Consider the following 23,234-nt stretch of genomic DNA (forward strand, 5'->3'; position numbering starts at 1 on the left):
TAGATTAATTGGTTTAATAATTAATTTTAATTATTTTAGAATTTAAAAAATAAAAAAGTATAATAAATATATATTTGGTTGGGGCATGCATTTCTTATTCTTGGGGTGAGACTTGACTTTTTTAGAAATTCTTTTATAGAGACAAAAAAATAAGTTTAAACAGATATAAGTAAACTTTTAAAGATACATTTTAGAGAGATAAATAAAAAGAGAAATTAAAGATAAAAAGAGAAATTCTAGAGGAAAAGGTAAGTTGAGAGGAAAAGTTATATTAAAGAAAAAAATAAATTATAAAGAAAAATTATAGTGAAAAAAAATTATAGATAAATATAAGATTGAAAATATATTTTTTTAAAAAAATAAATAAATATAGAGAAATAAAAATTATTGTGAAAGAAAATTAAAGATAAAAGTCTTTGAAAAGAATAAATTTGAAATAGAGAAATTAAATATGAATTATAAAAGATGAAGTTTTAGAGAGAAAAAGTTTAGAAAAATATAAAAAAATTTTAGAGTGAGTAATTTTTTAGAGATATATATGACAGGAAAAAAATTGAGTATTAGTAGAAAAAATCATATAGAAAAATAGAAATCTATTTTTGGAATATTTTTTTTTTGAATTTAGGTTTTTGAAGAAAAAAAATAGAAAGTTGAATTGGTTATAACAATTATGTGCTTTAAAAACAAAAAATTAAAAATCAGAAAAAGGAAACAAATGTTTATGAAACGGACAAAAAAAAAAAAGCTAAAACTTAGAAATCAGAAAAAGAAAACAAAATGTTTATTAAACGGGCACTTAATTATGTGTGGCGAATATTATAAGATGAACAGAAAGGAAAATTTGTCATTAAAAAAGAAAAGGTAGATTTTTGTCATTTTTCACATGTTTAAGACAAGACAAAGGAAAATTTGTGGTGGTTACTTGGTTGAATGTTCTTGGTCAAATGTGTCATCTTCATACCCTTTTTTTTAATAGTTTTGATTTTTTTGGGAAGAAAAATAAGCTTCAAAAGGCACAGATGAAAGGAAACTACACGGAGGTAATGAGGTGGGGCATGGAGACCCCTGAAATGTCAACCATCAACATATGGAAAAGGCCTCTTGGAGGCTCGTCGCACAAATGAATTCCTAAAGGGAGGTTACAAGCTCAATTAGCTAGCCAATCAGCACAAAAATTTGCTTATCTGTAAACATGTTGTATCGAGACATCTCCATCAGTTGGACGATCTTCATTACGAATGGTCTTAGCAAGGCAATGGATTAATTGTGACTTCGAACCAAATTACATGCCACTTCCTAGTCGGATTCAAAATCCCAGGATATCTCGAGTCTAGATAGAATCCCCCAAAGTTCTGCTACGATTGCTGTTGTGTGCCCAACGTTTTGCTGAAATCCTTTGATCCAATTCCCATCAGAATCTTGAATTATACCCTCCTGCCCCAGTCAAACCTGGGTTTCCATGAGCTGAACCATCGATGTTCGACTTCCAATAATTGCACGACGGAGGCTGCCAATGGATGTTAGACCAACACTGGAAATGTTTCTTTAATAAGGGCGTCGCTAACTTCCAAGATTGGACAAAACTATCCGTTGTTCTTCGTACTACTATGGTAGGGTCTTCTGGCCTGCTTGAAGAAGGAATAAAAATTGCTTTGTTCCTCCATGACCAAAGCAACTAGAAGTCGACCGCAAAGATGTTTGACCAATGCATGTGAGGTGGATTCCTTAGGTTCAATAAATGTTATTGCAGCAAATCACAATTGAAAAACTTATTAGTGAAATCAGATGGAACTAAACTTAACCACACCCTATGGGCCAAAACACACTCTCTTAGAACATGGACAATTGTTTCAGGTAAATTGGGACAATTAGGACATCTGTCCGATTGACTTAAATGCCTTTTGAATCTTTCAAAATTAGTTAGAATTCTCTCGTGTCCCACTAGCCATAAAAAGAAGCATATTCTAAAAGCCTTTCCCACCTCCAAATCTTTCCATGAACTATTATCTGAAGTATGAATTTTTAAAGCTAGGAGATTCTTACATGTGACTGAAACATAATCATTTCCGTATGTTGACCCAAACCAGATGGGAAAGTCTGGTAACTTAATTCACTCATCTGGTGGTCTGATGCTTGCAATGGCCAGCAGCACTGATTGGTTAACTTTTCCAGTGAACGCTTCCCAATTCCACTCTCCTGTTTCTAATACATAATCCCTAACTGGACGATACTTCTCTAACTCCAGAATGCCAATGTCCCCCATTATTTCTATAAGATTTTTCCTATTTATCCAACGATCGCTCCAGAATTTGACCAGACACCCATTACCAATTCCCCACCTCATCCAATAGCTAATTTCATTCCATGCTCCAACTATAGCATTCCATAGCCAAGAACCTCCTTGTTTAACTGTCAATTTCCCTCCATCCCTCCATCTTCCTTTATATTTATTAATAAGAACTTGGGCCCCAAAGGTCGCTTGGCTTTTTAATCAAACCCCAGGCAATCTTCCCTAAGAGAGCCGTATTAAACTCATTAAATTTATGAAGACCAAGATTCCTCTCAACTTTAGGCTTAGTAATTGATTTCCAACTGATTAAATGGATTCTAGACCTCTGAGAGGTATGCCCCCACAATAAGTTTCTACACAGTTGGTCAAGTTTTTTACACACCAAAACTGGGAACCGAAAAATGTGCATGGAGTGAGTTGGAAGAGCTTGAAGCACAGGTTGGACAAGGGTCATGTGCCCTGCCAATGATAAAGAAGCAGCTGACCAGTTACTCAAACAAAGACTAACTTTGTTTATTATCTCTTTGAAAGCCGAGGCAGGAAGCCGACCATGTATAATTGGAATCCCTAAGCATTTCCCTACATTGGAAGTAACTCTAAATCCACCAACATCAACAATCTGTTGTTGCTCCTCGTGAGGGACATTCTTTGAGAAATAGATAATTGTCTTGAAGTTACTTTTTGGACTGAAGCCTCACAAAATTTACTTAGAACTGTCTTAATAACCTCAATTTGGTCTAAATTAGCTTCCGCAAAGAGTAATAGATCATCTGCAAACATTAAGTGAGAGATAGCCAGCCCATGCGAACCCACACGAATAGGCTTCCACCTATTCTCTCTAACCGTATCCTCGATATAGTGGGAAAGTATTTCTAAACAGAGAACGAAAAGGTAGGAGATAAAGGACAGCCCTGCTGAACACCCCTCCTCATTCTAAAAACAGATGTGGGTTCCCCATTCCAAAGAATTTGCATCTTCGCTGAGCTTACGCAGTCCATTATAATATTTATCAAATTTCTAGGGAGACCTACCAACTCTAGAGTTTCTTCCAAAAAATCTCAGGCAATTCTATCATACGCGTTCTTTAGGTCAACTTTGACTAACTTAAATAAACTAGATTTCTTTAATTTGTCCATCATGTGAATTAACTCTTGTGCGATAATGATGTTATCCTGTATATGCCTCCCTGGGACAAAGCTTGCTTGGTTAGGGGAAATTATCATCCCTAGATAATTTCGCAGTCTAAGGACAATCATCTTAGTAATGAGCTTGTAAGAAACATTACATAAACTAATTCGTCTAAACTGGGTTATAGATTCAGGGAGTTCAACTTTGGGAATAAGAACTATAAAAGTGTTATTCGCCTTTTTCTATTGAATTCCCTTTCTCCAAAATATCTTTAGCAAATGCAACCATCGAGGAAGCAACAATAGACCAGTTTTGTTGGTAAAAAACAGCCTGACAGCCGTCCGAACCAGGAGCCTTAAAATCACCCATGACAAACATTGCTGAACGAACTTCTTCCAAAGAAACCTCCTTAATCAGACTCCCAATAGATTTTGTTGGGAGGATAGGGAAGGTAGAATCCGTAATCAGTTTAACACCCATATCTGAGACTCCATACATATTTTGAAAATGCTCAACTACCAGCTCCTTAAAGGCTGAATCCTCTGTAACCCAATTGTCATTGTTATCTTTTAGTGTCTCTATGCGAATCCTTTTACGGGATATTATAGCCTTAGTATGGAAAATTTTCGTCTATCGGTCCCCAAACCACACCCATTCACATATGAATCTTTGAAACCAGTTGATTTCCTCTTATAAGAAAATGTTATCAAGCTCTGTATTTAACTCAAATTCTAAATTTAACAGGAACAGATTGCTACTATGAGGGATTCTATGTTGAATACCTGTAAGTCGGGCCAGGATTACCTTCTTTCTCCAAAAAAATGCTTTGGAATATTTCCTTATTCCATTGAGAGGCTTTCCCTTGGACAATTGCTAATTGTGTTGTTAGAGATTATGTTTTGGGCCAAATCTCTTCGAGGAATGAGGGAAACATCTTGTGAGTAAGCCACGCTGCCATAAACCTAAAAGGTTTTTTATTACGATTACTAGCACAAAATCCAGCAGTATCTAACAAGATTGGGTGATGGTCAGACTTAATCCTAGGTAAAACTCTAATAGACTCTAGGAAAGCTAATTGTCATTCCGCATTTGCGAAACCTCTATCAAGCCTTTCAAAGATTCTAGAATAACCTTGTAACAAAGGCCCTCTCCAGGTGAACTTAGGCCCTATATTGCCAAGTTTCATAAGCTGACAATTATTCATCCTATTTACAAAGAGAGTAGATGAACTCGAATTAAAAGGGGCATCGCCCGATTTTTCCTCACTTACTAAAATCTCATTAAAGTATCCTAAAAGCAGCCAAGGCTCAGAAATTTCAGAAGCAATTGAATCAAGAAACTTCCATAAGTCTCTTCTTGAAGCCCTCTGTGGGCTTCTATATATAGCAGTAAACACACTCGAGGAGTTACCTTTAGTGATTCTAAAATGAAAGGCTTGATTGTATCTATTTAACTCAACAAGTGAAACACTATTATGTTGCCACAACACCCATATGCCACCCTTAAATCTTAAAGCTTCAATGTGAGTATAAGAAAATCTAGCAAAACTACCACAAACTCTATTAGCCACGTTACCACTAATTTTGGGTTCTAAGATTACTAGAACATCCGTATTGTAAGCTTGGATCATATCCCTAAGAACATATTTAAAACGGGGGCCACCAGCCCTCCTACAATTTCAAGACATAAAAATCATTAAAACTATGATAGTTTAGAGTTACTTCCCTGTAGGAATGACCCCTGCTGCTGATATCTCCATTCCTTGTTCGCTTGAAGCGTACTCCATTGCCTGAGGTGCATCTTCATCTCTCTGATGCATAACAACATTGACATCCCCCAGATTCATTATCTGGGCCTGATGGTAATCGCTCTTCCTACTCAACGTCTCACTTGTTGAAGCCCCAACAGAATCGAAAAACCCCTTGCAAGGGATTGGTGATTCTGGATCAAGATCGTCCTCTTGGTTTGAGTCCATGTCCCTAGGGTTATAATCTTTGTCCATCCAACAAGGTTTTCGTCTTCCAATTGAATCTTGAGTTTCAACAGGCCCCTGATAATCAAAAGGAAATCTTGAAAAATTTACCCCAAGTCCAGAAATAGGATTCATGTTCTTAAACCTCCAAGAATCTTGATCCCTTACGATCCTCGCTCTCTCATCTTACTTATTTTGAAGAGATTTTACACGATCAAGCGCCTCAGATGGATCAACAATTGTGTCAAGGACATCCGTGAGCTCTTCAATTGGGTCCTGATTTGCATTCCACTTAGAATTCAAGTTTTTGGATGAGAATATACCTCTCTCTGACCTTGTACGAGGTGGTTTTCCTCCTCCCTTTCTCTTGGAATGATCCACTAGCAACCAAGGTCCATGTCCGGGTGAAGGTTTTGGCTGAGAAACTTGCATTGCTATTAAAGACTTTTGTGGAAACTCCAGGATATTGCTTTCCTTTGGATCCCTCGAATCTCCTCCAATGGGGTCTGGTGTTCCAAATGAATTATCATTGGCCTTCGTCTTAGTATGGCATCTCAAGGGACACTCCTCCAATTTGTGCTCATACAACCACAATTGAAATAGACTAAATGTATCCCTTCATATTGGATTATATTCCATACATTTCTCCTAAAATTGTAAAGTCTTGTACGAGCTTCTTCGTAAGATCCACCTCAACGCAGATTCTTGCAAAGTGATCCATTTCCCGGGATTGGGTCTTGAAATCAATTTTTAGAGTCTTGCTGTAGGATTTAATAAAATCGAGAAATTCAAATTCATTTTGAATTTGAAAATAAGGGAGCAGTTATGTTAATATCTCTCAACTCCCTCCTCACTCTGTGTGTGTCATTCGTGAGAATTTCCCTAGAAAGCAAAAGAGTGAGTGTTCTGTAAAACACAGAGAAGGAAGAGAGTGTTGGATTGTCTCAAAGTTCTTCACCACTGGAAGAATTCAGGCAGTGAATCGTGAGATCTTTCCATCCGTGATTGATCCTCGACCGTGACTTGGTTTTCGTGAATTCCGCTGCGACGCTACAAGAGGTTAGTATCCTATCCCACAAAAACCCAACACTTGCTTATGAAATCACTGATTTCATTCATCTCTGTCTCATTATAAAGTTCCATCGGGCAATCAGGGATGCAAACCCACAAAGCAGCCCTGTCAATAGTCACTGTTGATGGCCTGAATTTGGGAGACCAGCCACGAATCGCCAGATAGTAGTCTAAAATCTTCCAAGGGCCGTCCATAAGGACTCTGTCTCGATCCTCTTTCAATTCCAGGTGCGCAATAAAGAAATCATTGCTGAGACTGATCAACTTGAATTCCCCTTTAGATTTCCAAATTGCCATTAACCTTCGGAGGAGAAATTGATAACCAAAAGTCTTGCCTATTACTTTTATGATTAGGGTTAACCTCCACGGTGCCCTAAAATTCTTCTATTGTTCTTTCAAAAATTTTACATCATCCAAGGGATGCGATTCTACTTCTTCATCACTGAGATCATCTTCCAGTAGATTTTCAACACCCATCTCAAGATCTTCATTCGTGTCTCCCAAAACCATTTCATGGTACGAAAATTTTCGCTTTCCGCCGTCTGGTAAACTTCCAAAGCAATCTTTTAGAGGAAAGTCTTGATTGTCTTCACTAGCCCGATGCCTGATCCGAGCCCTTCTAGCTTTTTTGATACTATGATTAAGCTGATCTTGTTCTTCCACGGAGAGAGGATTCTCTTCCATTCTTCAATGTAATTATTTTGATTTACTTTTTCAAAGTCTCTTGAAGCTTTGTTGGCTATTACCAACAAGTGAATTACTTTGAATCAAGCAGGTCTCCCACTAGAATTTATAGTTTCTATTTTCAATGAACATTAATTAGTACACAACAGTCACATATATGCTACCAAACAAAGTTTTTTTTTTGGGGAATAATAAAATTTTCTATATATTTTTTTAATTTTGTTGATTCATCCGTAGTTAATTGTTTCATGGATAAAATTGAAATTTTTGATCGATTTTAGCCTCGGATGTCATGGATAAAATCAAAGCTTATCCACAGTGTAACAGAGTTCATTTTGTTTTGATGACATTGGTGGAGGTGAAAAGGAAAAAGTAAAAGCATAATTGTAAACTTTTTTTTTTTTTTGTGTGTGTGTGTAGAAGAGGGTAATAAAGACTTAAAATCTAGATTTTGGCTAGATGCCTAAAACTGAAAATTATTTTTCAAACTCAACTTTTGTACATCAATTCAAAGTATTTCCAAAATTTGTTGCTTTGCCTTAGTATTCAATATAATTAAGCCCTTTAAAAAATTACTAAAAGAGAAATAAAAAAAACCGAAAACTTATCATCAATTTTCAAGAAAAATAATGAGTAAAAGACACTCTTTGGAGAGTAAATGCTAGTCTTAATTTGAATGGTTAATAAGATAAGTCGATGATCAATCTATAAGGTGACTTTCTACCAGTGGATAATGAACTATTGATCTTCAAGCACTAATTATTATTATTATAATTCTCACAATCTCCCCCATTCTTTAGAAAAAAGTTAGGCATGTGGTTAGGCCAAGGAGCTTTGTTTTAGCCATGGGTTTGAGAAATTTTCAACACAAGCATTGCTTAAGGATTTTAGATAATACTCCTCTCTTAAAAGTAATTTTTGGTTCGAAGTTGGAAGGAAAACTCGTATGCCATACACCAAAGTAGTCAGATTTTTCCTCGATCACGCTCACAATTTTTTTTTTGGCCAGCGTGTGATGTCGTAACGAATTGAATCATATTTAGGTTAATAGTTTTAAAATTATTTAATAAAAAGATAGAATTATTTTTTTCCTTATTGAAACTTCCATCTTTCTTTCAATTCATTGAAAAGTGCTTCCCTCCGCTCTCATTAACTATATCTGAACATAAGAGTTTTGTGGTTAAATCACTAATTGATGTTTTAACGAAAGCCTCATTCTATCTCGAGGAAATTGCTTCGCTGGATTCAATTGATCGAGTCTAATATAAAAGTCTAAATCAGTCAACTGTTATTTTCTTTTTCTTTCCAACGAACATTCTAAGTACACTTGCTTGAAGTGCATGTAGAACACTTTTCTCTCTGCTCAGAATGTGGCATCAATTAGTACACAACAATGAATCATATGTAGACTAGTAACACAAAGCTTTTATTTTGACATAATAAATTAAAATACACACAAATTCGTACACAAGTTTCCAACCATTAATCCTAAATCCCAACATATTTTCATTTCTTTTGATCTTTCTCTACATGACCATTCTCCTTCACTTCTTTAGTTGCCACAACTCCATTGCAACCATTGCATCTAATTCCCACTACTTCCTTGCAACCATTGCATCTAATTGCCACTACTCCATTGCAACCATTGCATCTAACTTCATTACTTTTGTTCTCTTCTTTCTTTTCACCATCCTTCTTCTCCTTCTCCTTCTCCTTCTCCTCCTCCTCATTCTCCTTCTCTGCCATTTTTGCAGCTTCAGCCTCTTCCTCAGCCTTCTTCTTCTTCGCCTCTTCTTTTGCGCTCTCAAGAGCTTCCACCAATCTCTTGAAGCAATCCTCCGCCACTTCCTCCTCCGACTTGGGCATCAAATTCTCCGCGACGTCGGCCGGAGTCATCTCCGTCTCCTCCAACAACCGCCGGATCTCCCCATACGACTCATGCCACTCCACATCCAAATAATTCATGGCAAGAACCTTAAAAGCCTCGAACCCACAATAAGACATCTCAATATGCTTGTCCATCCTCCCTCTCCTCACCAGCGCCGGATCAAGCTTCTCCACATGGTTGGTCGTGAAAATAATCAGCCTCTCGCCGCCGCACGCCGACCAAATCCCGTCGATGAAATTCAACAATCCCGACAGCGTCACCTTGCTCTCCTTCTTCTCTTCCTCTCCCCCTTTAAAAATCTTCTTCTCCTTCTCCTCCTCCTCCCCTTCCCCTGTTTTCTTCTTCTTCCTCTGTCCTGTCAAATCCAGAGAGCAATCAATATCCTCGATCACAATAATCGCCTTACTCGAGATCTCAATCAGCAGTTTCTTCAACTCGGTGTTGTCCTTAACAGAGGTCAGCTCCAGATCATAAACATCGTACTCCATGAAATTGGCCATGGCGGCGATCATGGTGGACTTCCCAGTCCCCGGCGGCCCATACAGAAGATACCCACGTTTCCATGCCTTCCCCACTCTCTCGTAATACTCCTTCCCCTTCTTAAACTTCACCAAATCATTCAAAATCTCCTGTTTCTTCTTGGGATCCATGGCCAGAGTTTGGAAACTCGAAGGATGCTCCAAAGGGACATGCCTCCAGTTACTCCTCTGCCACCAGTCCTTGCCGGAATTGTTCATGTAAAGCTTCCGCTGCCGGTTTTTGAGCTCCACGGCCTTGCCCTCCTCCATGATGTGGTTGATAAACGACCCGAGAACGATGTCGCGGTGGCGGCGGTGGAAAGTGAGCTTGTAGAACCGCCGCTCGTCGGAAGCAGGGTAGTACGAAATGCTCTGGGTTTTGGGCACGGTTTTGCTGGAAGTCCACCAGATTTTGACGGATTCGTAGTGGTCTATGACTTCTTCGTTGTCATCCATGCTTAGAACCAGGGATTTGCTGTCCTTGACGGCCTCGGCCTTGAGGCGCTTGGCGCCGGTGGAGCTCCGGGCGGCGAGGTAGTTTTGGATGGCGGTGAAGGCGTCGCTGCGGCGGAGGCGCTCGCCGGTGTATTCCGGGAAGGTGATTGTGATGTAGGGGTAGAGAAAGCCGACGGTTTTGTGGACGTAGCGCTCGATGTGGCCGCTGATTTGGTAGGGGAAATATTGCCGAATTATGGCCCAAACGAACATCGCCGTCGCCATTATTGAGCCAATTTGAGTCCACAGCTCGCCCATCATGGTCGGCGACATGGTTTCCGGCGAGTGGGGATTTTGGAAGAATGGTGACGTGGGGATTGGGATTTGGGGGAAAACAGAGGGGGGTTTTATAGAGGAGGTTTCTTGGAGAGAGAGAGATGAAAATGATAGAAACTTTTTAAATTTAAAAAGAGGGGTTAAAATTCAAAACCCTTGTGACTTAGTGCTCGAATATAGTGCCGCGATGAACTCGAAACATCAATGGCTCCTGAATTCGACCTTTTTTTCTTTCTCTAAAGAGAGGGTCGGGAGATTTATTTTTAATTTTATCTTCTTTCCAAAAAAAAAAAAAAAAAAGAGGGGTCATGGTAGTTAAGATACAGGTGTTCACGGGCTGGCACTGAGTATTGTTAATAAATTATAATTTTATTTTTTTATCTAATAGATCTCTAAAGTATTTCCATTTTGTATCCCATAAATTTTAGTGAAAGGGTGCAGTCTTGTAAAATTCAAAATACAATTTTATGTTTAATAAATTTGAATTTTTATATATTGAACCTCATCAAAAATTATTAAATACAAAATTGAAGGTTTGGAGACTAAATTTAAACACGGCGGTCAATTTTCAACGATTCAATGTTATTCTTTAACTTTTAACTTTAAGGTCGCTTTCTTATGAGTTTTTCTTTTTCTTTTTTAATAATTCATAATGGTCAACCTCCATTAAAGAAATTGAAATTGAAAGCTGGAAGGCCATAGACAAAGAATGCAGTCAAAATAAGTGGGGAAATTTTTGGGCGTTTAATTATTTTTAATCAAAAGTTTATTTTGGAAAATCACAGAGGGCAATTTCTATTCTACACGTGTTTCCTGTTTCATATTCCACATTTCCATACCCATCTCCACATGAAAATGAATAGATAGTTTCGTAGTATTTCATAGAATATATGAAAAGTTATCAACAATATATTATAATATGGATATAATATTAATATTAATAAATTCTAACTTATTTAAAATCAATGAAAGAAAGGTTGATTTTTTTTTTTAAATATTAACTATGATTTTGTTTTGTAATTTTCTACGAATATCTATCAACATCGATATTTTATGAAAACAGTGGGATTCTTAATATTTTCATGGAGATGTCTCTTATACCATATTAATACTATGAGTTCCATTTCAAAAACAATTGACAATGAGAGGAGTAGCCTATGACTATTATAAACTATTGTAAGAGCTCTTTCTTTTTCAATGTGAGATCATTAACCATCTTTATCTCAAATTTAAATAATCGTTGCAATTTTTACCTTAGGACAGACTTTCAAATATCCTCGTGTTTAACAAATTATAAAACATATATTTATGGAAAAATAATCCTTTTAAGTTGGATTTCTTGTCTTTGAAATTTATGGGTTTTGAGAGATCTATTAAATGATCGATTTTATGTTTGGATCGAACATAATTTTGTGCGAGTTTCGACTTTCCCTAAAATTATGAGTTTTAGGAAGATTTTGCATGATTTTTTATTAAAATTAATGGATGACTCTCGAAAGTTAGAATGAAAGGTAAAAATTGTAATATTTATCAATGTTTAAAGATTAATTCGATGAAATCCAAAGATTATAAAAATGTAATCTCAAAATTGCAAAATAGCTTTTTTTTATATACATTATTAGATACTTTTTGACTTCGTCAACCAATAACTTTTGAAATTGGTTTTTTCTTTTGTTTTATAAAAGTCACCATGAGAAGGAAGGAGGAAACAGCCATGTTTGTCATTGCATGGAACAGGGCTTGACCACTTTTTGGTCTTTTTAAAAAATTTATATTTTTGTAAAGGTCTTTTTTTTAATTCTTTTTTTAAATCTACTGTATAATAAATAGCTAAATTCTATTGCCTTTAGACATTATCAGTTAAAAAATTAATATAATAGTAAAAAGGACAGCCACGTGGCAAAATCATACTAGTTAAATGCATGGCCTCATGTTATTATTATTAATTTATTATTTTTAACTTTAAACAGAAAGATATAGAACAAATTATGATGTATCATGCATGTATGTCATGTGGATGATGTCACGTACTTTTCTTTTTGGCACATTAGGATTAATATTTCGTGGGATTTACTTTCCACTTTTATTCATTTTGGATAGTGTAGTTTCAACTATTATTCATTTCATCTTATTTTGGAAGCGTATAGTTTAGTCTTTATGTTTTTAAAAAGTAACTATTTTTGTTCCTTCATTTTTATTTTTATCTTATTTCTTTGGATCATAATTTCATGATAATTCAATTACTAAATTTCTTGAGATGTACCTAAAAATTTGCGTTAAAGAGTTTTCATTGTGTATAAGATTTGTGTTAAAAATTTTACAAATAAGATTTTGGTCCCTTGAAAGATTTGTGCTATAAAGATTTGTCTTAACATTTTACTTATGCTTATTAGCTTCTATTTTGAGGGTGAGAGTTACTGTTATGGTAAGAAATACATAGAACGGAGGAAACGACAGAAAAGGAATAGAGGATAGAAGAGAAGCGCGCGGGTAAGCACCGAGGACCGTCGGCTCGGGCCAACCCAGGTCGACCAGGCTTTGGCCAAATGGCCGAAAACACCATTTGGTTCTCCTTGGTTCATGTGCAGTCTGATCCAAACCCCGCCCGAACTCAACCATCGATCCGACGTTAGGCCCATAACGAAAAAGGGCCCAACAATTTTCTCAGAAGTATTGACTTGAGCCCAAAAGTATATGAGCACAAAAGAGCTACTCCATTCAAAATGGGATCTCGACAAAACTCAAGACCAATCAAATCAATATATCCCAACAACAGTTATGCTCGAACAAGAGTCAGGGGAAAGCAATAAGTATCGCGGGGATACTACTACGTCATCTTGAGAAACCACAGGATAATGTCTTTTTTTTAATGATTGAATAGATTTTTATTGCTTACATATTAAGTAGTATATATTTGTTTCAGATTACGTATTATTTTATGTTTCCAAGAACGATTACTTGTTTCTGATTAGTTCTTGCATCTGAGGTTTAATTAGCTTTTACTACTTGAGCATTTGTTCTAAACAAAAAACTCCTCAAATGGGGGTATGGATAAGTTAATCAACAGCTGGTGTTGGTACGGTTTGGAACCCTTTGTGCAAGTGTACACAATCGTTGTAGCAAGTGATAAAAAGATCGTATCCACATGGATTGATAACTAAACATTTCAACAATTACTTAAGAAAATAAGCAAATTAACAAAATAGTTTTGGATAAGAAAAACTAAAGTAACTCAAACAAAATAGTGCATACATGATTTGCTTATTAAAAACAAGGCAGAAACAAACAAAACCAGATCGATTAAAGAAAAATATTCAAAGAAAAGGTTAACTACTGATATTTAAAAGAGTCAGGGGAAGAGTTTATGTGACTTTTTCTGGACTACTCTAATGATGCTGCAGCATTAACGATGTTGATATATTGATCAAATACACACGAAATCTTCCCAGATTTCCAGATTTTCTGTTATTCATGTTTTTAAACAAACTTGACAGCATATACACTCAGTCTTGCTAGGTGAGCCTTATTCTTAAGTACCCATACTCTAAACTCAAGTAGATCTAGCACGAGTTGAAGCCAAACACTTCCTATTATAAGTTTTCAAGAGTTAATAAGAAGATATTCCAATATGTTAGCAAATAAAATGTTAAAAACAACTTCAACTCAGTATATATAATCATTAAAGCCAAAGCAAAGTTTATAGCTCAAGAATAAGTTCACAACATCCTCCCCCTTACAAATAAACTTAGCTACTCAATGTCATACAAGAAAAGAGAAGAAGAAAATACAAAACCCGTATACTAAAGAGTACAAAAGAAGAAGAATATGAAGAATAGCAGCAGTCCTTCTCTCTTTGTTGTCTTCTTCAACGGTTTCTTGGGAGCAAGTGAGAGTGAAGTGATGAGATGGGGAATGTTGGAGGTAACCTTAATTGCAAGCTTTTATACCCCTCTTGATTTTAGGGCAACACAAATGATAAAGTGGGCCCAGCTCAAAATATTAGGTATTTTTTCGTTTTACTACAGTAATTTCTCGGGTAAAAGCTGTAAATGTCAACTCTGTATTTTTCTGCCTTTTTGACTCCGATGCTGCAACATCAACAATGCTGTAGCAAAACATTCAAAATTAGATCATTCTTCATAACTCTCAGCATTGTCTACTAAGGTAAAGATGTTAATGAATGTAAAGCATTATTTGCACAAAATCAGTGTAGAATGAGTGTTAGTGATGCTATCCTTAGCTAATTTATATGAAATTCTTGCACAAATAACTCTCATTTGGAGAGTTATCAGCTGGTCAAAGAACTCGAACTGGGACAAACCTAGAAGTAGGCTGATAAGCTAGAAGCCATTCACTGAAACCAGGGAAGAGAATCCCAAAGGTGTTGAAAAAGGCATGCGTACAGGCCCAACAAGATTAAAAACAGAAAGCAGGCAAGCCAAACCAAATCAATAAAACCAAGAGTATAAAACCATGGGCAAAAGTCAAATAAGTTAGAAACCCAAGGGTGTCGACTTAACTCAGGGTATAAAACCATTGACAAAAGTCGATTAGGTTAGAAACCCAAGAGTAAACTTTGAGGTATAAAACCATGGGCAAAAGCCAAATAAGTTAAAAACCCAATGGTGGTATCGCTGGCCCAACTAAAAGTTATATCCCAAAGCCAACAAAAAAAAAAACCTAAACAGTTAAAATTACCTGTATGGCAAAGCCCAAGAGACTTTACCACAGGCAACTACGACAAAAAGGTATGGGGGCTAAGAAGGCCAATCCGTGAAACAACAGCCGACCACGACGAAAGGGTATGAAGACTGTTCCATAGAAACAATCACCCATGAAATGACTGAGCGACAAGTACTCTCAATATAAAAGTCTTAATATTTTACTTATGCTTATTGGCTTCTATTTTGAGAGTGTGGGCTACTGTTATGGGAAGAAATACATAAAACGGAGGCAACGATGGAAAGGGAATAGAGGATGGGAGAGAAATGCGCAGATAAGCACCGATGACCGTCAGCCTTGGCCAACATAGGCCGACCCATGGTTGGCGCCAAGCATTGCTCGACGTCGAGGTGTTCTCAGCCAAATGGCCGAGAACACTCATTTGGTTCTCTTTGGTTTATGTGTAGCCCCGTTCGAACTCGACCCTTGATCCAACGTTAGACCCATAATGGAACACATGGGTCTAGAAATCCAGATCTCCTAAAGATGCTAGGGTTTAACTTTTGTAAACCCTAGAGAGATTAGGATTTGACCTCTATAAATAAGGAAGTAAGCCACACCCTAAAGGTACGCCTAAACCCCCTACTCTCCTCACATTCGTGTGGCCAAAGCCAGACATCGATCCTAGTGCTATTGTATTTTGTAGGTCAAGTCGATCTCGATCATACTTAGAACATTAGTGCAAATTTGGCGAGATTTCAAGAGACCAAATTTCTTCATCAACATTAATCATTTAACAAAAAGTTTGGATCCATTGAAAAAAACTCAATATCCACTGTTTTATTTTTTTTATTAGTACAATAAATAGAAGCAAAGAATTCTAACTCGTGATCTCTAAAATAATTTTTTAACCTAGAATTCTTAAATAAATCACAGATGCACGTGTGCTTATGTCCTACTTTTATTAAAATATTTATATGAAGATATTTTATGTAAAAATTCAAGGATTAAAATATTTTTTAATACCAAAGTGAGCATAGCTCAAAGGTAATTGGCATATACCTCCAACCATGAGGTTGTGAGTTCGAATCACTTCCCCAACATGTTGTACCAAAATATATATATATATATATATATATATATATATATATATTAATAATTTAAATATTTTTTTAATTCAACAAATATGAAGTGCGTGGACCAACGTTCGACCTTGGAAAATGTATGTGCCTTTTGTTTTTTGTTTTTTTTTTTTTTTGACTTCATATGTCTTAGTTGACCTTAAGGGGCCATTTGGTTCAAGTATGCCAAATACCTGGGATTAAGATACCTGAGAATAAGATGCCTGAGAAACAAATATAACTCTAGAAATATGCATTTTATATCATTGTAAACCTTGATTAATAACCAATCAAATTTAAATAAAAAATAAAAAATATAAATTAAATTATTTTATATTAGCATTCTAAATTTTAAATTAACAGTTTAGCTATATTGACAATTTAGCACAATAGTCAATTGAATAATTAATATTAAATGTTATTTAACTAAAAATCAATATATACATATTTATCAAAATGATATATTTGTATAAAGCTTTAAAATCAATCAAAATTAACTCCCAATAATTAATTTACATTAACTAATTTATCTTTATTAAGTTAAAATAACTATTATTTTAAGCAATTATGTTTTAATTTAAGTTTAACTATTTAATAAATATATTATAAATAAATATATCTAAATCTGTTGATTTTATTTGGCCATCAATCTTAATAATTATTGTGTTTAACAAAATTAATCATTTTCATCTTATTAATTGCATCAATTAATTACATTTTTTATAAACAACAAAGTATACACTTTAATAAATTAATTTATTAGAATTGAATAATTAATTTAATACATTATTGGTGTAATTTTAATGTGGTTTTATTAATTATAAATTCAATTTAAATATTTTAACTATTTATAATTAATTAATTTGAATAAAATAAAGAAAATAATTAAATTATAAAAATTATTTAAAGGAGAGATCAGAATGCACAAAACTCGTCTCAGGAAAAGATTTCAAATCTCTATAACAAACAATGACTTTACTTGCCCATGTCCATTCTCACCCAGAAACCCCCAACCAAACGACCCCTAATAGTTAAGGGTCTCTTTCATAACCATTTTAGTTTTGGATTTTGGTTTTCTGTTTTTAAAAAACAAAAACCATATATGTTTGATAACCAATTTTTGTTTGTTGTTTTTGAAAAACAGAAAACCAAAACATGTTTGGTAACCATTTTTAGTTTTTTTTGTTTTTAAAAAGTTAGAAAATTGAAAAATACATATTAGAGAGAGAAAATTTTATATAGAGTAGAGATTACAATGGTGTTGTGCGAGTGAGGATGGTCTCCACCATTCTCGTGCTCGTTAAAATTTTGAGTCTCCGTCTCCACCTCGTTCTTGGGTCCGAGAGATGTTCTCGAGAAAAATTATCGGTTTCATATTTGTTTTTAATTATTTTTAGAATTTAAGTATAAAAAAATGTAATAAATATATTAATTATTTAAAATGTGGAATTGGGGACGGGGATGGGGTCGGGAAATGCATTTCCCATTTTTTGGACTTGACCTTGCATAAATTTTTGTCTTCTCCTAATGTAGAGACATGAAAACACAAGTTTAGAGAGATGTAAATAAACTTTTGGAAGATAAATTTTAGAGAGATAAATAAACATATTAAAAAAAAGAGTGAAAGAAAAGTTAAAGACAAAAAGAGAAAAATTATAGAGAAAAAAAATAAAGTCGAGAGGAAAAGATACGTTAAACGAAAAAAATTACAAAGAAAGTGAAAAATTATGGTGGAAACAAATTTACAGATAATAACAAGATTCAAAATATAATTTTTAAGGAAAATAAATAAATACAAAGATAAATAAAAGTTATAGTGAATGAATATTGAATAAGAAAATAAATATAATTTTCAGAGGAAAAAATATATTACAAAGACAAAAATACAGAAAAATTTGGAGAGAGACAAATAATAATAAATATTCAAAATATGGAACTTTTAGAAGAGAAATTTAGAAATAAAAAAATTTTAGAGTGAGAAATAAATTTTTTAGAGATAAATATGAGAAAGAAAAAAAAATTGAGTATTAAAAGAAAAAATCAGGTTTTGTTAACCTGGTTTTGAAAACTTCTTTTTGTTTTTTTTTGAAATTTACATATAATTTCACAATCGTTTTTTGAAAAACAAAAAACAGAAAATTGAATTGGTTATCAAACAATCCCATTTTTGAAAAGCTAAAAATAAAAAACCAGACATAAAAAGTGAAATGGTTATCAAACGGGTCCTAAATGAAATAAACAAGTTTATGGTTGATTAAAAAAAACACGAAAGTTTATGGATTAATTCTTTTTTCTCATGCATTTATGAATTTGAGCTTTTTTTTTTAAATTATGCATTCAAAGAGTTAAGATTCCACATTAAATATGTAAGGTTTATATATATACATGATTACTTGTGTTATTGTCCATTGATTTTAAGATTAAATGTCATGAATGTTGATATGGTATCAAAACTCAAAAAAACTCAAACAAACATCCGATCCACAATTGAATTCGATCAAGATTGGTGAGATGAAAATAATCACCATTTTGAGGGGTATATCAAGAATCATACGTATAAAGATAAGAGAACCTAACCAAGTTTATAACATACCTGTGATATTTCTCTTATTCTCAATTGATTTTGAGATGGAATGAATTGTGCTGTTAAATACTATCTTTACTAGTGTGTTCATCTTTCTGGTATCTACTTTAATAAATGCTTTCAAATTCTAAGCCAAATTTTAAAAATAAAAAGAAAAAAAAAGCTTTTTAAAAACATATTTTTTATTTTAAAATTTGGCTAAAAATTTAAATATATTTAAGAAAAATGAAAAACATATAAAAAAAATTGTGAGAAAATAAATATAATTTATAAATATAGAAAATTAGAAAGGAAATCATTTTCTAACCAGCCTAGAATTCTCCAAGATTTAATAATAAATAGGTTAAAATACTATTTTAGTCCATTTAGCTTTATCTTTGGTTCATTTTAGTCATTATACTCAAATGTTGGTTTTGGTGTTCATGCTTTCAATTCTTGTTCATTTTAGTCCTTGTACTTTAAAGTATTGTCGTTTTGGTCCTTGTACTCTAAAAAAGTGACCGTTTTGATCACTATTTATAAAATTTTATACAAATTCTATATATAATGGAAACCATTTAATTTGAAGTCATGTTTAAATTTTAAGAAAAATATTAACTATATTGTAAAGTTAAAATTGTGATAGAAAAAAAGGAGATTAAAAATAAAATGAAGGGAACAATATAGTCCTTTTTGAAAAGTATAAGGACCAAACAAATATTTTAAAAGTAGATAGATTAAAATGAATCCAAGTTGAGAGTAAAAGTACCAAAATAAATATTAAAAAAAAAAACAATAATCAAAGTTTTTTTTGTTGAGTACCTACAAAATATAATAATTTTATTCCGAAGCATACAATGAACTTGGTCATATATATTAAAACCCAAGCACACCTAAGATGCAACAATAATTAAAATTAAGCAGCTGATAGTACATAAATAAAAATAATATTTTAATTTAACAAATAATTGATATATGCGTGTGTGTAGGCCAAGTTTATTTTGATTCCTTGGTTCAAAAAGAGTGGCTCTAGTGTGGTGGAAATTTTATATACATTATAGTGTGAACACAAGAAATTTGCCTTAAATTAAGTTGAAAACACGCATGTCTCATGACGTCTCGAGAGATAAAGTTGTTCAATTTGAAAGCTATTGGAAAACTTTATTTACTTTAGCTTATAAATTTGTTAATCCCATTAATTATATAAACAAAAGCTATATAAATTGATCATGCTTCACCGAATTGAGTGTAATTAAAGTTTTAAATACTGACCGTTGGTGCAAATTTCGAGGCCTCAATTTTATGAGAATGTAAATAGAAATATGTAGGAGTGTTCACAGGTTGGGTTGGATCGGGTTAGGGAGTTTTTTTTGGATCAGCTCGAATTTTCGAGTTGATCATATCGGAGAATCGACAAAACCGAGCGAAAGAGCCAACCCAAATCGGAGAATCGACATAACCGATTAGGAAAATAAATTTAACTCATAACTTTAAATAAAAAATAGAATTGAACAATATTATAAATGGAAGACATAATATAAAAAGAATAAAATAAGAAAAAGTTGCAAATAAGAAGTATGTAACCCGAATGACCCTAATTCTTTCTCTTTCGAGATTCGGGGAGCAATACTCAATCAATTCCTCAAATTTCTCTGATTACAAATTTAGTAGAAAGAGAGAGACATGAATATCAATGAACTCGCTGGAATTACTTTGAAATCAATTCAAAACTTACAATTTAGAAGTAACAAGCTGGAAAAACAATGTTGAACTAAACAATGACTTGAAAAATACTAAATTTTAAAGATAAAATGACAAGCTAAAGAACTAAGGAAATAAAAGAAGATTAGAACAAATGTAAAATGCTTGAATTGATCACTTGGATGATGAATGAAGTGAGGGAGAATGATGAATTTATATGGAATTCCAAATTGGTTAGGAAGTTGAGACTTTCGTGCGAACCATCATTCTAAAGCCTCTTTGAGTTGGTTGGTTGTTGAATTAGTCTTCATCGTTGCATGGAAGACACGTGGAGGGGCTGTGAGAGACTTCTAAACACACCAAAACTCGCGTTTCACATTAATGGCACTTTCGGAATTCGGCAAGGTATCAGGCGCCTACCTTAGAATTTTCTTGAACAAAATCGTAATTTTTGTTAGAAATCAACTCTAAATGATGTAAAAATGTCCTATATGCATGTATAACCTAAGATAATTCCGAAAATGAAAGGCGCCAGTTGTTGCGCTCGTTCAGGTTCCTGCTCCAGAAAAGGTGGTTGTGTATTTCCCAAGCGAAAAGTCGTTGGTGGCACAAGTAGTGGCTCGGCTAGAGGAAGAAGTCGGGCCGGAGCCTACCAGGACCCGCCAACGCTCATTCAAACCCGGGTCGGTCGGTCCTCGCCTACCTATTTCATCGTGCTGAAACACGACTTCTAAGTGTAAAACGATTGAAAACAACACTCAACTAGTTCTTTTTTACCCTTGTAAACAAGAGAAACCATCTTCTCTAGTGGCCGACCTGAAGATCTTCCCAGAGGGCCAACCTGAAGGTTTTCTCTAAAGGTCGACCTAAAGATCTTCCCTAGTGGCTGACTTGAAGATCTTCTCTGATGGTCGACCTGAAAGTCTTCCCTAAAGGCCGACCTCATCAAGACCTTCCCTAAAAGCAGATATCATCAAGGACTTGCCTAAACGCCGACCTCATAAGGTCTTGCCTTAAGGCCGACTTCCAAGTCTTACCCAAAGACCGACCTTACTAAGGCCTTCCCTAGTGGCCGACCTGAGGTATTCCCTAGAGATCATTCAAAGGAGGGATGACCTTCCATACTTAGTCAAATTCCAGACAACAAGCGTATATGAACTGGAATATAGCTACTCGCTCAACCACTGGTCGAATTCCTTATCGGATACTCGAACCTATAAATAGGACACTTCACTCTTCAGTCAGATATCGTATTCTAGCTCGGTCTTTATACTAAGGTTGGACTCAAAACTAACTTGAGTGTCGAATGTTTGTTCCTTTGTGCAGGTCTTTTAGCTCATTCTTGACATTTCAGCTCATTCCAGTAAACCTACCTTGAACTCTTAAAGTTGGTCATTCCTTCCCCAATGACACTCAAGCTCTCTCAACGATCATACCTGGACCATGTCATATCTCACTCAATTCTTGCCTAAACATATAGCATAACTTCTAAGTAAGTGGCTCTATCCCAAATTAAAAAGAACTAAAAAAAAGAATTATGTGCCAATCTCTTCAACGATCAAAGCTTAAGAAATTTAAAAGCTACAAGCAATTTCTAAAATATGTATAGGGAACAATTGAGTATAATATTTCGTTTTAAAAAACATATATAGTTGGTTCCAAAACTTATATGTCTTTTATGATGTAGCTACATTGTGTGTTTCTAATAACTATTCTAGTCTTTTAACTCAAAAAAAAAAAAAAAAAAAACTATATTTAGGTTACTCGTTTATATTATGTCATCTAGTGTGTGGCATATCCATTATCTAATGCCCCTGACCCTATCTATATGATTCCAATACGTATCTAGATCAACACGTTAATATACATATTTGAAGCTACGTCATCCATTTATTAAAATAATTAATTGACAATAACATAACAACAAAACTAAAATAATTTTTTTAATGACTAAATTAAACATTTTTATTAGATAAATCTTAAATTTTAAGTACTAATAGATATTCTAAAAGTTTAAGCCTTACAAATAGGGTTTAAACTTAATACTTTCTCATTATGGCCACACACAAGAACCTGTTAAATTTGTTATTTTCTACTGTTTTTTTAAGCTTAAAAATCTATTTGAAAAAATATCTTAGGGCTTTTATTTATTTTTATCTTTCAATTACTTTCATAATATAATGCCTTTTAACATGATATATGAATAAAAGTTCTTGATTTTAAATTGATTTTAAATTTAACTTTTGCTTTGTCACATGAATCTCTTTTTAATAATGAGATTATAATTTTTTTTAGTACAATAAGGGATTCAAATTAATAACCCACCTCTTCTAGAGACAAGTGATAATTTAGCATTATAGGTCTGCTTTTACTAATAAATATTGAACGTAGATCATTTCGGGATAATCACATTCCGTTTATTAATTCTTATCATTACTTTAGAGTTTTACTTCGTCTCAAAAATGATATTAACGATTGTAACAAATTTTCAAACTTATTTTGGAAAAAAAAATATACAACAAATTTTAGTACAACAAATTTGGAGGTGGAGATATGAATTTACAACGTTAAAAAGTGAGCAGATTTAGCACGTAATTTCAAAATATCATTTTTCAATTTTTGAATTATTTTAAATATGATAGTTCAACTTGCTTTCAATATGAAAGGGAAAGAAAATGACAATGACAAGAAAAGGACTAAAAGAGGCATGGTTCTTCACTGCATTGAACAGACTGACCCTTTTTCCTTTATTGCCTCTTTTCAAATATACTTTTAAAAAAATATAGTTCAAAAAAATATTTATATATACACACACTTAAAATTTATCAAATTAAATTTATGGCCCCATTTGACCTAAAGAAAAAA

The 23,234-nt window shown here is 33.9% G+C and overlaps 1 protein-coding gene across 1 annotated transcript; it reads right to left on the bottom strand.

Moving 5' to 3' along the window:
- Positions 1–8,548: 8,548 nt before the first annotated feature.
- On the bottom strand, positions 8,549–10,395 carry LOC111024320 (AAA-ATPase At3g28580). The gene has a single exon (XM_022301970.2). It carries the CDS (start codon positions 10,317–10,319, stop codon positions 8,652–8,654), a length of 1,668 nt encoding a protein of 555 aa, XP_022157662.2. The 5' UTR covers positions 10,320–10,395; the 3' UTR covers positions 8,549–8,651.
- Positions 10,396–23,234: the final 12,839 nt, after the last annotated feature.

The sequence above is a fragment of the Momordica charantia genome (genome assembly GCF_013281855.1).
Source record: "Momordica charantia cultivar OHB3-1 chromosome 8 unlocalized genomic scaffold, Mcharantia_2.0 BLBB01000008.1, whole genome shotgun sequence".
In the NCBI taxonomy this organism is placed as follows: domain Eukaryota; kingdom Viridiplantae; phylum Streptophyta; class Magnoliopsida; order Cucurbitales; family Cucurbitaceae; genus Momordica; species Momordica charantia.

Excerpts from the sequence above, each read along its gene's own strand:
- LOC111024320 (XM_022301970.2), bottom strand. The coding sequence starts at position 10,319 with ATGTCGCCGACCATGATGGGCGAGCTGTGGACTCAAATTGGCTCAATA.